We start from the raw sequence: 14,070 nt of genomic DNA, 5'->3' as shown, positions 1-14,070 counted from the left end.
AAGCTCTATGGTTATGTGCTCTCAAAGTATTTCTGAGGAAAAAAAATCAAACACTGCCATATACAACTACAATGGTAACACATCAGTTGGTACTGCCTGATGCAAGGAAAACAGCAAAGCAGTACAGGGAAATCCTAAATGGCAGTTAGTTACAATTCTATGTGTTCTCTCAGATAAAGTAAAAGAGCACTGCCTCTTCTCTCTGAACTGAATCAGAAAACTTACTTCATTACAAAAAACGGTCATAATTAACAAAAATAGGAAAAATTTTGGGTAGACACCATGCTAACATCTAGCACTAAGATATACCAGCTGATCAACCAATGACTTTATTTTTTCTTTCAGTCTACTATTGTTCCAAATCATGCTTAGGACTAGTATAGCTAACAATCAGAGAAATTCTTGATTTTTAAATCTTGTTCATAAAGGAAACATGTCAACTGTGAAGCAAAAATTGAGAGGAACACCATAATGGCAGAATCCATTCAGCATGCCAACTAAAAATGCCAAAACATGAGAACAGAGCAATGAGACTGTACCCTGCTTGTATGAATGAACATTGTTTCATTACTCCAGAGTTTCGGTTCTTTAGTTGACGATACTTGAAAAATACAAGCAAATGAGATGGGGGGGGGGGGGGAAGGCAAGTAAAAACCCATAGCAGAACCATGCATTATATTTTTCCTGCTTGTTACTTATTGTTTTAATATAGCCAGCTCTCAGTCATCTGTAGGCAGAATACTTGTGCCACATGTGGTAAGACACCTAAACTGAATGCCTTGCATAGAGCCATCACAGGCCAAGACAGTCTTCTGTAATCGTAGTCCATGAGCACAGCAGCTTTACTGCTACCAAAGCCAGCCTCAAGTCTGATGCATCGTAACTGCTTTTTTGAAACACGGAGCCTAAGTGGAGTTGCACCTGAGCTGAAGGTGTGCCTACACAACATTCCCAAAACTGAAAACAGCTGATAAGCACAGTCCAGAGATACACAAACAGATCGCATGGAGGCAGTTTAGTTCCAGGACTCCACTGTTTCAGTTCATTATCAGTTCTGCTGGAGCTGGACCAGCTCCAGTCAAAGTGTGGTCTGCATGGTGCTCTCCACAGCCTTAAGTTCCCACCAGGCTCAGAGCTCACATGCAGCCTCGCAAACCCACACCGCTCACTCACGCCAAATGCCGAGCTTCAGTTAGCACATCCTTCAGCAGTCAGAGCTGAGAAATCCAATGGAACTGAAACTTTGACCTTTTCCATTATTCTATATAGCAGACGGTTGTCTGTACTTCTGGCAACAATTGATCCTTCTTTCCTCACAATGTCAGAGAGAAATAGCATGGCAATCGGTTATGTCTTTTACAAATAAAAAGTAAAATAATGCATGCTTAAGGTTTAAAAAAAACCAACAAACTGTCTTTTATGCTAATTTAAATAGTTTGGCTAAAACTAAAAATAAGATGGTGATTGACGAAATCCCTGATCCATATCAACCACACCGATTACAACTTTCATTTTAATTCTCAGTAAGAATATTTTGCAAATTTATCCACAAGTACAATTACAAGTTTTCTATCATGGCTACATTCCTTCTGGGAAGTTGAACTTAGTCTTGTATAAAAACCGCCATTTGCTTGCAACACCTTCCCCCTTGTTAGTCAGGATATTCCCTCCACCAAGGAACACTAGATAGTTTCTTACTAAATTTCAGTCTGAAACCCAGTTTCATTGTGTACATTCTGTCTTCTGTAGTACAAGCATCCATTAATTCCCTTGGATAATAAAATTAATTGTAAGACATGAGGAAAAAAAAATTGCCTCTAGAGTTTTAGTTAAATTCTGTCTCAAACAAGGGCAGTTAAAAGTTAATGGCATACTGTGAATGTTAGCAGTACACTATCTGACATTGACTGTCCACAAAAAAGGCCACTATCTCTGTCAGAGCATTAGCGAGTGACTAGTGGTGACTTTCACCACTCTGGGAACAGGAGCAACAAAGACACTTTGACAAAATTCCTACGTTGCATCAGTGTTTTATAGACAAAATTATGACTTAAAGCTACTTAAGTTAAATTACTTACACTACTACCACTTAAAATCCATGAATGCTCTCTCTTCTAACATGAGGCACACATTCATAGTCAAAAAAACCTTTATGTACATTCAGTATTTGCTTGCCCCGACTAAGAGCTGGCACCCTACCAGCCTTCAGGTACAGCTGACATATCACTGTTGGCCTCTATCTTAGTACCAAAATGGACTCTGATAGGGAGGGAAAAACAGACGTGTATTTAAAGTCTTAGGGTAGGTTAGCACAGGAGATGAAAGCTAACTTAAACTAGAAATGTTCTTCATCTTCCATCTCTGATCAAAAATAATTCTGCTACAGCAATATTAACGTTTACTTCAGGCCCTATCCCTACACCTCATCATTGCTACAAAATCTTATTCAACTTAGTGAATGCCAAGCCAGCGTTAGATAACATTTCAGATTTTACTAAAACAACTTTTAAAGACAGCACTGGCTCCTTCATGAAATCAGTGTTCTTTAAAACCTATTAATGCTATGTCAAACATAAAGGAAAACAGGACTACGTGACACAGAGGTATACATGATTGAACTTTGACTCTAGTTTTCCAAAACAGCTCTCTCCCATAAAGCTGTATCACTCAAATTTGAGGCATTGTTTTCCTAGTGCAAGCAAGGCCTACAAATTAATGTAGTAACTTTAACCAGTGCGAGACTATAACATCTTACATCACCTCAGACTGTAATAATTAGTAGTTTTTAAATTTTACGACTGCTTTTTTCTTTTTTTTTTTTCATTACAGGTTTTCAACTTTCACCTTTATTTTTCTAGGAGTTATTTAAAGACAGACACACAAAGTGGTAAGCAGCATTGTTTCAGAGGAAAAGAATACTTAGGACTATGGCTTCTTTGGACAACAACAATAACGATGATTCTGCGCAATATAAGAATACCTTTCTAAATAACTTCAACAATTTATTTAATTCCTAAAACAAAAGCAAGACACACAAAACCAATATATCACATTTTTCAGCCACTTTGCAAGGCACAGAGCATGGGATCATTAGGTTTCTCCCTTTATACTTCTTCTGTACTCATAACACTAATCATACCGAGCCAGACCAATTCCATCTTGCCCAACATTCAGTCTAATATATATTATACCTAAAGAAGCAGATGCCTAGGAAAACATAAAAAAGAATAAGGTAAGCGTTAGTTGTACTTCCCTACAACACACCTTTCAGCAACCAACAATTTACAGCTTCGTAACTCCTGAGTCAGAAACGGTGCTTCAACCGCACAAACATACTCATAAATCACGTATAAAACAAATAATTAAGTGTTCTGAAGCAAAATGCATCTCCTCTGATAGAAATCTCAGCTGTGTCTGTATCTTCAAAATTTCTCAATAAGTTCTAGAACATGATCTCCTTCAAATAAAATATCTAGATGCTGAAATCATACTTCCAAACATATCTTCTATCATCTTTTTTTTTTTTCAACTAAGCCTCTGAATAAAATTTATACAAACCTGAACATCATCCACCTTCTAAAGAAAACACCATTCCTCAATATAAATGCTGTCTAGTCTCACTGAAATACCGTACCAAAACCCCAGGAGACAGCATTACACCTTTTGATCAGAAGCCAGGACAGAAAGATCCAAATATATGAGTTACCTTACTTATACTTTGGTTGTGGTGAAAGTACACGGGCTTTTGCATGGGCTCTTTTGGGACACCTAAATAAACCAGCCTCTCTTTGTGTTGTAAAGTTCATTAATTTTGTTGAGGCCCCATTTCCCTCCGATTTACACAAACCTGAAAAGGCTTGGAGCATTGATAAAATTCTGTTTTCTCCTCTAGTTTTGTGTATTATTTAAAAATTATATCCAAAGCAAAAATATTTGCACTGTGATTCTGTTTGAAGTTCCCTATTACATACAAAACACAACTGCAGTTGACAATTTTAGGACAGAAGAAGCAAACTTTTCTCAGAAGAAAAAATAATAATTCATAACTGTCCTACAATAAATTTATCATCAGATTTATAAAGTACTAGTAGACAGAAGAAATGTAGTACCTGCTGAAAAAAGCCACTGCCAAACTTAGTGGTTGATTGTTTAGGTGCTGGTAAGAAAAATATAAATATTGCTGCACATTTTCCATGCTAATATGTGCTAGTCACTTGATTCCTCTGCCTTAGTTCTGCATCTTAACAATAGCATTTTATTGCCTTATTAGAATTTTGCAAGAGTAAATACTCTTATCAATGTTCGGATACCGCAGTGAATAGCATGATGCATTTCTTAAGGCAGCAAACTTAAAGACTACCCATTGCTAACAACACTTTTAGAGAGAAGTTTTGGCAGGTTTGAGCTTCCTAAGCTTTAGATTTTACTGATGTTTATTTTTAAAAAATTCCAATCTTAGGACTGAGCTATCTTTCTGCTACCAAGTCTCAAAGATGTTAAAACTACCCAGAATTTCAAGAAATAACAAAACAGATCAAAACACCCCCAAACCCAACACTTAAAACGCACATAATTTGAAGCAGTTAAATATGAGTAAAAACTATCAGAATATTCTACTAAACTAAGGTTTTTAACCATTCTAGTTGGTATTTGCTCTTACTCCATTCACGAACATAATTCCATTTCCCCAGTTGCACATCTCTAAAATGAAATACTGAAGTTTGTTGTAATTGAAGTTACAAAGAAAAGAATGGCCACAGAAAGTCTTCAAAGTATGGCTAAAGAAAGTCTTCGCTCACAGACTAAAATTACAACCAGTTTCTAGCATGATAAAAAATCCTCAAAAATCCATTATATCAATGTAAACACCACAGAATTAACAAAAAATTCAACACTTCTCTCAGCCTTCTCTCCCCCTCTCCCACTGAAAGTCTTGTTTTCTTCCCAAGGCTAAATAAATAACTTTACCACTCTCTATATAAATGCAAATACTAAAATTCCAAAGCATTGTAAAAACATAAATGTAAGTATTTCATCTCTTCAATATAGTTTAAATAGTCCTGAAAGACTGAAACTGATTGCAAATTTTTCTTTCTTTTTGCAGTCACTCGCCAAGAAATTCTGATTACATACCATTCCACATCACTGAAGTTAAAAGTAAATAATTTTGTTCTTTTTGTCTGTCAAATAAAATGAACAAATGCATTTGTTGGCCCATTCTACAAAAAACACCGCTTTAATATTAACCACTCTGCATTTCACTAGCATGCTCAGAACTGCACAGAAGAATACATCCAACCGGATGCCATTTAGACAAGATTGAAAATAACCTCTAACAGGCAATGCCACCACAGAAAGAAACTAGAATTCCCTGTTGAACCATTAACTACAGTAAAGCCATTAACCAACTTCTTCAGTTTAACTGTATCCCCATTTACAGTATTCCTAAAAAGTCCTTATGGGAGCACTTGTAGAAGGTGTCCTATGAAAGCACTGCTAGCTGATCCAAGGCAAAGCAAGCAGCAGTGACTGAGCTGACATGAGGCCACCTCAACTCATTCCTTCAGAAGACTATGTAGGATCCGCCATGCATAAGGCGGTCTAGCCAAGATAGATGTTGCTCAACTCAGTAAGCTGAGCGGAATGAAGACAAAAGGATTCAAGATCTGGTAAGACAATGCTGAAAACAGTAAGACAAGCCAGGCAAAAATTATTTAGATGTTTAGACGTCTTATGGCAAACTCTAACAAATCCATGGAACTCAAACTACCTTTCACTCAGAAATATTACAACAGAGCAGGAAGGTGAGCGCATTAGAGATATATGAGAACGATGATGATTACTCTGTAAACAAGGTGTATCACAGGCACATTATACTAATAAACTGTGCCAGGATCTATTTGCAGAGCCCTACAAACCAAGCCACAGTAGAAGCAGCATTTCAGAAGGAAGATCAGCAAGAGACTTAACTTTTCACATCAAATATACAGTGTTATTTTTATCAGCTAGAGGAACAGATTTTACATGCTGGATAACTACTTTGATTCTTCTGAATTTTGATATGCACACTGCCACGTCTGAAACGATGCGAAGCACTTAAAATGACAGCTTTTCCCTGGGAGGAAAGAAAAAGAATTACCAGGAAAGTACAGTCTACAAAAACTCCTTTGCCTATGGAACATACTATGTTGGCTTCAAATTGCCCAGCTGAACTCAGAGTCTGGCGATTCATTTTCAGAAAGGGATACTGAAAAAGACTTTTTTGTTAGCTATTATACAGAAAGGGTATTCCACTCATTTTTATCCTGTCAGCATTGCCATTTTTCACTGAGAACATACACCAAAGGTATCTTTAGTGAGAAGTTCTTGTTTTTCATAAACATTTATAAATAACTGAAAAGGGCGGTGGCTATAGCTCCTTTCCCACACATTTTCTACTCAGCCTCCCTGTTAGCTCACAGTTAATACCCTTCTCCCTAAAACAATGCTGAGAAAGCAGCAGGCCAACTTGGGCAAAAAAGTGCCAGCATCATGACAAGGTGAACCAATCCTTGGAATTCATCTTCCCTTGCAACCAGAAGTTAACTCACAGTCTGCAGTCTCCATAATTACCTGGGGTTAAGAATCTCCTCTGCAACAATTTTCCCTCCTTTTGGCAAACCTGGCCTAAACAGAGAAAAGCCTAGCTCAGAGAGACGTGTAATTGGATCATTTTGAAGATGTTGACTAACCAAGGGGATAAATCTAAAGAATAATGAGTTTAAATAGCAGGAGTATTTTATTACAAGAAACTGCACCACGGGAATCATGGTCAAAGCATTTCTTACATTCTAATACATCAAACTCTACAATGTGGTACCTTAACGTCCCCACTTACCTACAATCATATGTAATTCATGCATATTATTAAGTATCTAACGAGTTGTAAGCATAAAATGATCAATAACTGCTATAGTTAATAAAATGTGGGAAAAATCATTGCAAGTCGTATCAGGTTGACAATTCTATTACATTACTAAACTACCTACTTAATTTCCTATTACTGTAAATAGTAAGCCTGAATCTTTCCTGTCTTCCCACTCCTGTGATGCCTCAAACAATTACACTAGCTACACTGGAAACTAGACTAACATCCAAAGCAAATGCAAGAAGTGCCTTCGTCCCTTACTGTGCATAAGGGAGAAAAATCATGCAAAAAACCCTGTGTTTTTTAAACACCTCCTCTTAATATCATGTGTGATATCATTTATGACAACTCACACCAGAACCTATATTTATTGCAGCTTATAAAACTTCAGAAATAATAAGCTTAGAGCAGGGAGTATAAAGTTCTTCCAATTCTCTTCTTACAACATAGATTAAGTTTACAATGCTTAACATCAAGTTAGAATAAAGTATGCACTACATTAAGTCCAGAGTTACAGATTTTATTCTTGATATAACATCTAAATGACACTTCAGAACTGCCTCAGCAGTAAGTTCTTCATCAAACCTAGCCTAACCACCGCTACATTACTAATTAGCCTGACATGACAGATTAGCAGACAGTCTTTTGGTTCTTAAAGCACATTTCACCATTATTTTGCCTGCATCAAACTTACAGATAAACCTGCATTTCTCCGGAACAATTCTCTGAGAGTAATTTTATGATTAAGGTTGTGAAATATGGCAGAAACAGACTTCCCATCAAACTAGTAAGAACACCATTAATTCTAACCTCTTAAATGGAGGATTAGTCTCTTAATTATAACCTCAGCAGTCCAGTCTCTTGAAGGTTTTTTCTTTTGTTAAATTCCATTATTATGTTCCTTACTTGGACACACTGTCAAAGGTTCCCAGACTTGATTGTGAAAATCCACACCAACTTGTGTCACCACTGATTAGCATCCCTTCCTGTTGAAATATTCCTAAATATGGTATAAAGAAGGTTCAGAAAACAAAAAGTATCTGGACTTCATCCAGAGACCTGGACTCTTTGAGGATGACAGTGGCTTACCTCCTCAAATCTCTGGGCAGCTTAAAGCATTCTTTAATATTATTAGTTTAACAGTAGTCTTAAAAAACATTCTTTTGCCAACCACACCTAAAAAAGAGGTGCACCCCTCAAAATCTCTGTACAAAGTTGACACTAAATGGCAAGCCATTACAGATGACCAGGTTCCACAGCAGGAGCATGCTAACAGGACTAGCCAAATGCTGATGACTGGTCAGACAAACCAAGAAATTTCTCCTTCTGAACTTAGATACTTATGCTCCTCAAAACAATGGAAAACAATTCAGTTCCAGATGTGTTCTCTGCAATCCATCATTCTAAATGGTTCAAAATCATTTCCAACTATTACACAGTACTGATTAGCTGTCCAATACATGAGAACACACAGTTAGCACAGCAATACTGTCAACTACACCGATGTCCAAATTCATATGAATTAAGAACAGCTTTTGACTGCCTGCCTGCTTCAGGAATCTGATTTTCAAAAGAAAACTTCCTTGCTGAGCAAGAACAAAAGCAGAGAACTCAATTTTCATTCTGAGAAAAGAACTGAAAAATAACACTACTGTTTGACAACTTTTGGAAGTTTCCCGAGAACATGAGAGCTTACTTTACAGCTGACATTATCTTATGAAGCCTGCCAAGAAGTTCATCCAGATAACAGCATATTCCCAAGGGGCCTCGGGGAAGGAGGGCCCAGGGACACTTTCCGGGAGACTTCATCATTCCCATCTCCCTGGCACAAATCCAGTTAAGTGATGGATAAAGGCAGCAGGCTCCTGAAGGTAGCTGCCACCAACTGAACAGCCTGCTGCTCCTTCAGTCTCCCTCAGGACACCATGAAAGGGGCCAACGGAAAGAGGCTGTACTTACTGGTGAAAATTAGCCCATTGCCCGCTATCTGCTTTTCCAAGAACAATTTGGGATTGAGTGGCTATTTCCCTGTGCTCATACAGAATACAGAATAATGCTTTTGAAAAATATCTACTGGTGATCATACAAGGCAAGCACAGTAGGTAAGGTGTTGGCATCCTCTGCAGCTACAAAACAGCAAATAACGCACCGAAGCAACAGTAGGGTGCTACTAGCCTGCATTATGAAACTTACAGTGCTCACAAGCACATCTATCAGACTTAGCTCTAGAGAAACCCACTCAAGCAGTCAGATCTTCACTGCTAGACAGCGGCCTTAGGAAGTAAAAAAAGTGAACACTTGCCCAAACCTCAGCTACCACTTTTTAATCTTATTAGTTCAAATCATTCTCACAAATAATATTACCAATGTTTCAATCCTCTAATGGTCCATGGAAAATTGGCAAGCAGTGCAATCTCTTCCTCACTTTTAACTGCCAAATTACACTAGAAGACAGTGAAACCATTAGGAAAAATTATTTATTACTTTTCAAAATAAGTCATTGTCAACTTTGCCACCAAGAAAATCACAAATTGAAAGGCAGTCTTCAGCAGAAAAGTGTTCTTAACTGTTCAAAATGGGAAGAAAAGCGAGCTGTACTTTATTAAGATGCAACAGACTAAGAATTCATGATAACATACACACAGAATTTGTGTCACAGTCCTTCGTTTATGCACTAACCCTTCCCCCTGAAAAGATACATACTTTTCAAACAGTTTCGAGTTGTTTTTTGAAGAGCTGGAAGAATTAAATTGGAGCCCTGACTTCTGAAGTTGGATAAACATTAAGAAAGAAACGATGTATTTGTAGTTGAAAGCTACCGCAAGTATAAGGCTACTAAAGAAAGTCGTTCCAAGAAACATATACAGTGTTATACTGCTGTAAGAAAATAATCTAGTGTGGGTGTGGGGGGGACTTATCCAAATATGAGGAAAAGTCCCTTTATGTTATGCTCTTCCCTAGACAAAGCTTTTATCACCCAAAGTAAAACAGACATCAGCAGCAGGTAGGAGACAAGCCATATTACACAATCACAAGTCAGACGTGCAAAACGAATTTTTAACTGCCTATATGTTATTTTACCTTCAGTTTGGACACATCAGCATTAAGCACAATTTTTGTCAAGTGAAAGACATTTCCTCTCCATCTAGTTTGGCCTTGGAACAAGCAAGGTAGGGATGAAACCTGACCACAGCATGTCAAGTTTCACTTGAAAGGGAAAAGGAAAGCTCCCATAGGAATTCATTTTAAAACACTGAATACAAAACGCTTTGACAATTTTCTCATGCCCGTCTGTGAAGCAATTGCAGATTGTGCTTTTTACTTTTCATCCTTTCAGCAACACTCCAGCATAAGCATTTCTCACTACTTGTTTTGCTATGCTGTAGCGTTACCTCTGCTAAGCAGGCCAGCTTGTCTCCCACAAGCATCCCCGTGCTCGCCCCGCTCCCTCGCAGCCCCACGAAGCCAGGCAGGGCCCGCAGCAGCCCCCGCCGCCCCCGTGCTGTCACCGACCAGGCCGCAGCCACCGCCGCCCGCTGCTAAAAGGCTCCCCCGACCCGGCCGCTCCCCGCCGCACGGTGACCGCCAGCCCGGCCGGGCCGCGGTCTGCCCCCTGCTCCCCGCCACACGCGAGGCCGGGCGGGTGCCAGCGAGCCCAGCAGCAGAGGGCTGGGCGGGGGGGTTGGGGGGGAGCGGGCCGGGAGCCCGCGGGGGACTAGAGGCGGGAGCGGGGTCGGAGGGAGGGCCGGCTGCAGGGTTACCTCAGGGGGAGGCCGGGGCGGAGGGCCAGGCCGGGCCGGGCCGGGGCGCCGCGGGAGCCACTCACCCACATCCTGGTCGAAGGGGTTGGTGGCGAAGAGCGGCATCGCGGGGCGCGGGGGCACGGCGCGGCCACCCCTCCCCTCCCGGCAGCGCGGCGGCGGACCGAGAATTCCGCGGCGGCGGCGACTCCTCCTCCCGCCCGGGGTACCTCCGCCGCCGCCGCCGCCTCCTCCCAGGGCCGGGGAGCCAGCCCCCCGCGCGCAGCATGCTGGGAAACCGGGGCTGGCCCCGCCGCCGCCTGACGGCCCACCGCCCCGCCACCCGGCCCCGGCTCCAGCCCCCGGCCCGCCCCGCGGCGGCAGCGGCGCAGCGCCCGGGGAGCGGGGCCCGGCTGGCGGGAAGGCCCCTCAGGCTCTTTCCGCAGGCACCCGCGGCCCGAGCTGTGCCTGGCCCCCGCCGGGCTCGACAGGCAGGTGGGTGGGCGGGCGCCCCGCCCGGCCTGGCCTGGCCTGGCCTGGCCTGGCCTCCCCTGCCGCCCGGCTCCCGGCGGCACCGGCACCGCCCCTGCTGCCCTCCGGGCCGGCCCCAGCCTGCCCCGCCGCCCCCCGCCAGGCAGCTTAGGGCCGGTAGGGCGGCTCAAAGCGGAGGTTTATTTTATTTAGTTCTGCTGAGCTCTTTCGTGCCTCTCTAGTTAGGAGGTGAGTCGGTTTCGTGCCCAGACGTGTTTGCTCCCTATGGAAAACTTTCAGAGCTTCCCTGTACATCGGGCTGACGGAGTCTTTTCATGCTAATGCCATCATGCTTCTGAATTAGGTGGCCTGACAGCAAAGGTGCAGAGTGATGGTTAAGACAGTGTCTTTCACAGCATGGCATGGGAGCCTGACCACTTCACGGTTAGATCCTGTTGAGATCAGTAGCTGCAGTTGTTCACAGGACCTGGAATATGCCGTGGCCTTTGGTCGCGCAGTTGTATCTTGCTGCTTCACTTTGTACGAGTATCTCGTTGGCTTCGATGGGGTGTATCCCACAATAACACTTTGATTCATAGGATATGACATTCTGCCTCTTCCTGCTGTCTCACAAAACTCAAGTCATTATCCTTAAGGACTTGTAGTACTGTTTAATTACTCTGAACTAGTTGAATCACAAATTAAGCAAAAAAGGGGCACATGCACACACGTGAGGGAAGTCATAGACATCTAAAAGAGCAAATGGGCATGTCATGAGTGCAAACAAGAAATGAAAAAGATGTTACTGGTGTTTGCAGTGCAGAAACACTGGATGCAATCAATAGCACTAACCATGCTCAATAATGAATGTGATTGCATGCATTAGGCAGACTTCTGACACATCAGATGAAAACTGCACACCAAGCCTCTTCCCACAGGGATTTACAGTCACTAGGCACTTCCTTATTTTACTAAAATTTTTTCCAGGATCTCTAGTTCTGCTTCTTTCCCTATCCACAACAATTGTTTTCAGCAGCTGATGCAGGTCAGCATTGATCTACTGCTTAGGACTGACTACTTTTAAGGAATTGCATGTTTTCTTTGGATTCCGCCTCAATTCAACGACATCTGCTAGATATTGTCAGAGGATGCTTTACCTCCTCACCATTCATCATCCCCCATTATGTTCACAAAAGACATATGGTAGATGTTCTCAGAGCTTGTTTTATCCCCTCCTTTTTCATCCCTTCCTTCTGATGGGTTTCAAAATGGATTGTAAGAATCCTTTCAAAACAGGCAGAGCTTTTATGCAGTAGTCCTGCAGTAAGAGCAAACACGAGAGATGTGAGGAACTGGGGTTTTAGACTGTTTTCAGCCTGAAAGGATTCCAGCCCAACTTTACCTCCCAGGGAACACCCTACTCAACATTTTGAAAAAGGTAGTCTGTATTCAGGGAGCATCTTAAGGCTCTGTAGTCATGGCTCATGTTTTCTTTCTGTAACAATTTTTCTCTGTTGAACACAGTGTGAAGTACAAGAGTCCTCTGAATACTCTGTATTATATTGTATCTCCCTCTTTTCCCTGTTCCATGGCTCTAGCATTCTTCCATGGCACAGCAATGGGTGGTGGTTAGAGCACTCTTCCATGAAGTATGGGGTTTACCCTTTCAGACACAGATGGCTACGGAAACCAGCTTTTCCACCTTATGTGTGAGTAGTATAATGAGTATGCTATTAAAAAAAAGGTGTGTTAAGCTTCCTTTGTTGGATGTAGTTCAAAATGTTTGTATTAGCTATCTAAAAGTAAGAAGTCTAGTTCAAAGGTACAGTCTCAAATTGCATCTAATTTCAGGGTAACTACAGCTGATAGAGAATGTAGCAACACTGCACTCCCTGTGCCCACAACTATGTGCTGCCACCACATTTCTCGTATTGGATTTGGAATTTGATCCAATTCATTTGTGGCTGCACAATCAGCTGATCCAGCCGAAAACTGCATCACTGCAGAAAGTTCCCTGTTGGATCATGTCACTCATCTGACTCACCTTGCAATTAGATCCCAGGCAAGTGAAGAGGTGGGAAGGCACGGCTGGGGACTGTACTTCACCAGGCTGGGTCAAGAAAAACAGGCATGTCCAGGGGATTATTCATCTGTTCTATTTCAGACCTCGTTCACGAAGATGGTCTCTGCAACAGTCTGACTCTACTGATTTCATAGAGGAGCTTATCCACCCAACAGTTCTCTGAGTTAGGACTTGTCTCCAGACAGCCTAATAGCAAGTTTTAAGTAGGGTGTTTTTGAACAGTATGTGCTATTTTTGTCCAAAGTAAACAGTCTAAGATGATTGGTATGGACACTTCTTCTTTCTTTGCAAGCTTCATTTTTTATATAGTACTGCTGTTCAGATACTGCTAAGAGATAAAGGCATGTGTTCAGTGAATTGCCAGTGCAACTCACTTCCTGGATTTTAAAGATGTGACATACTTCTAAATTTGCTTAAGTAACTGTTTAATTTTGTTGTTTGTTTATATAATTTATTACTTATTTTTTAAATTATGACAAGGGTTTATCCATACCAAGGTTAGTTCCAGATTCTGATGATATACAATGATTCATTTCCCTATAGTCTTCTGGTAGGAAAGGGTACTTAGGAACAGCAACTTATAAATGACAATATCTGCTAGGGAAGTTCTAATATTTTTTACAATCACTCAACTGACACACATCTGCATTAGACAAGTGTATTTCTTAGAGGAAGACAAAAACATTAGGGCCATGGAGGGGAAGTCCACTGCAGTTTCAGTTTACTGGAGGAGTATTATAGTTGGCATGCCCATTTATTTTAGCACATATTAGTTTGCTAGCTGCTTCACTGTAAAGATAAGGTGTATAACTCCAGGAAAAAGTCAGGCCAGTACACTTTTAGCAAGGAGACAGATATGAAGACCAACA

At 41.3% G+C, this 14,070-nt stretch overlaps 1 protein-coding gene across 1 annotated transcript in view; it reads right to left on the bottom strand.

The window, feature by feature from the left end:
- The window catches only part of STAM (signal transducing adaptor molecule), a 32,665-nt gene extending 21,892 nt beyond the window's left edge, over positions 1 to 10,773 (bottom strand). Inside the window, exon 1 of the mRNA XM_050891792.1 lies at positions 10,734 to 10,773. Coding sequence (XP_050747749.1) covers positions 10,734 to 10,773 — 40 coding nt within the window. The remainder of the gene's footprint in view (positions 1 to 10,733) is intronic.
- Positions 10,774 to 14,070: the final 3,297 nt, after the last annotated feature.

This window comes from Gymnogyps californianus, chromosome 2 (assembly GCF_018139145.2).
Source record: "Gymnogyps californianus isolate 813 chromosome 2, ASM1813914v2, whole genome shotgun sequence".
Taxonomy (NCBI): domain Eukaryota; kingdom Metazoa; phylum Chordata; class Aves; order Accipitriformes; family Cathartidae; genus Gymnogyps; species Gymnogyps californianus.
This window is presented reverse-complemented; position numbering and strand designations above follow the sequence as displayed.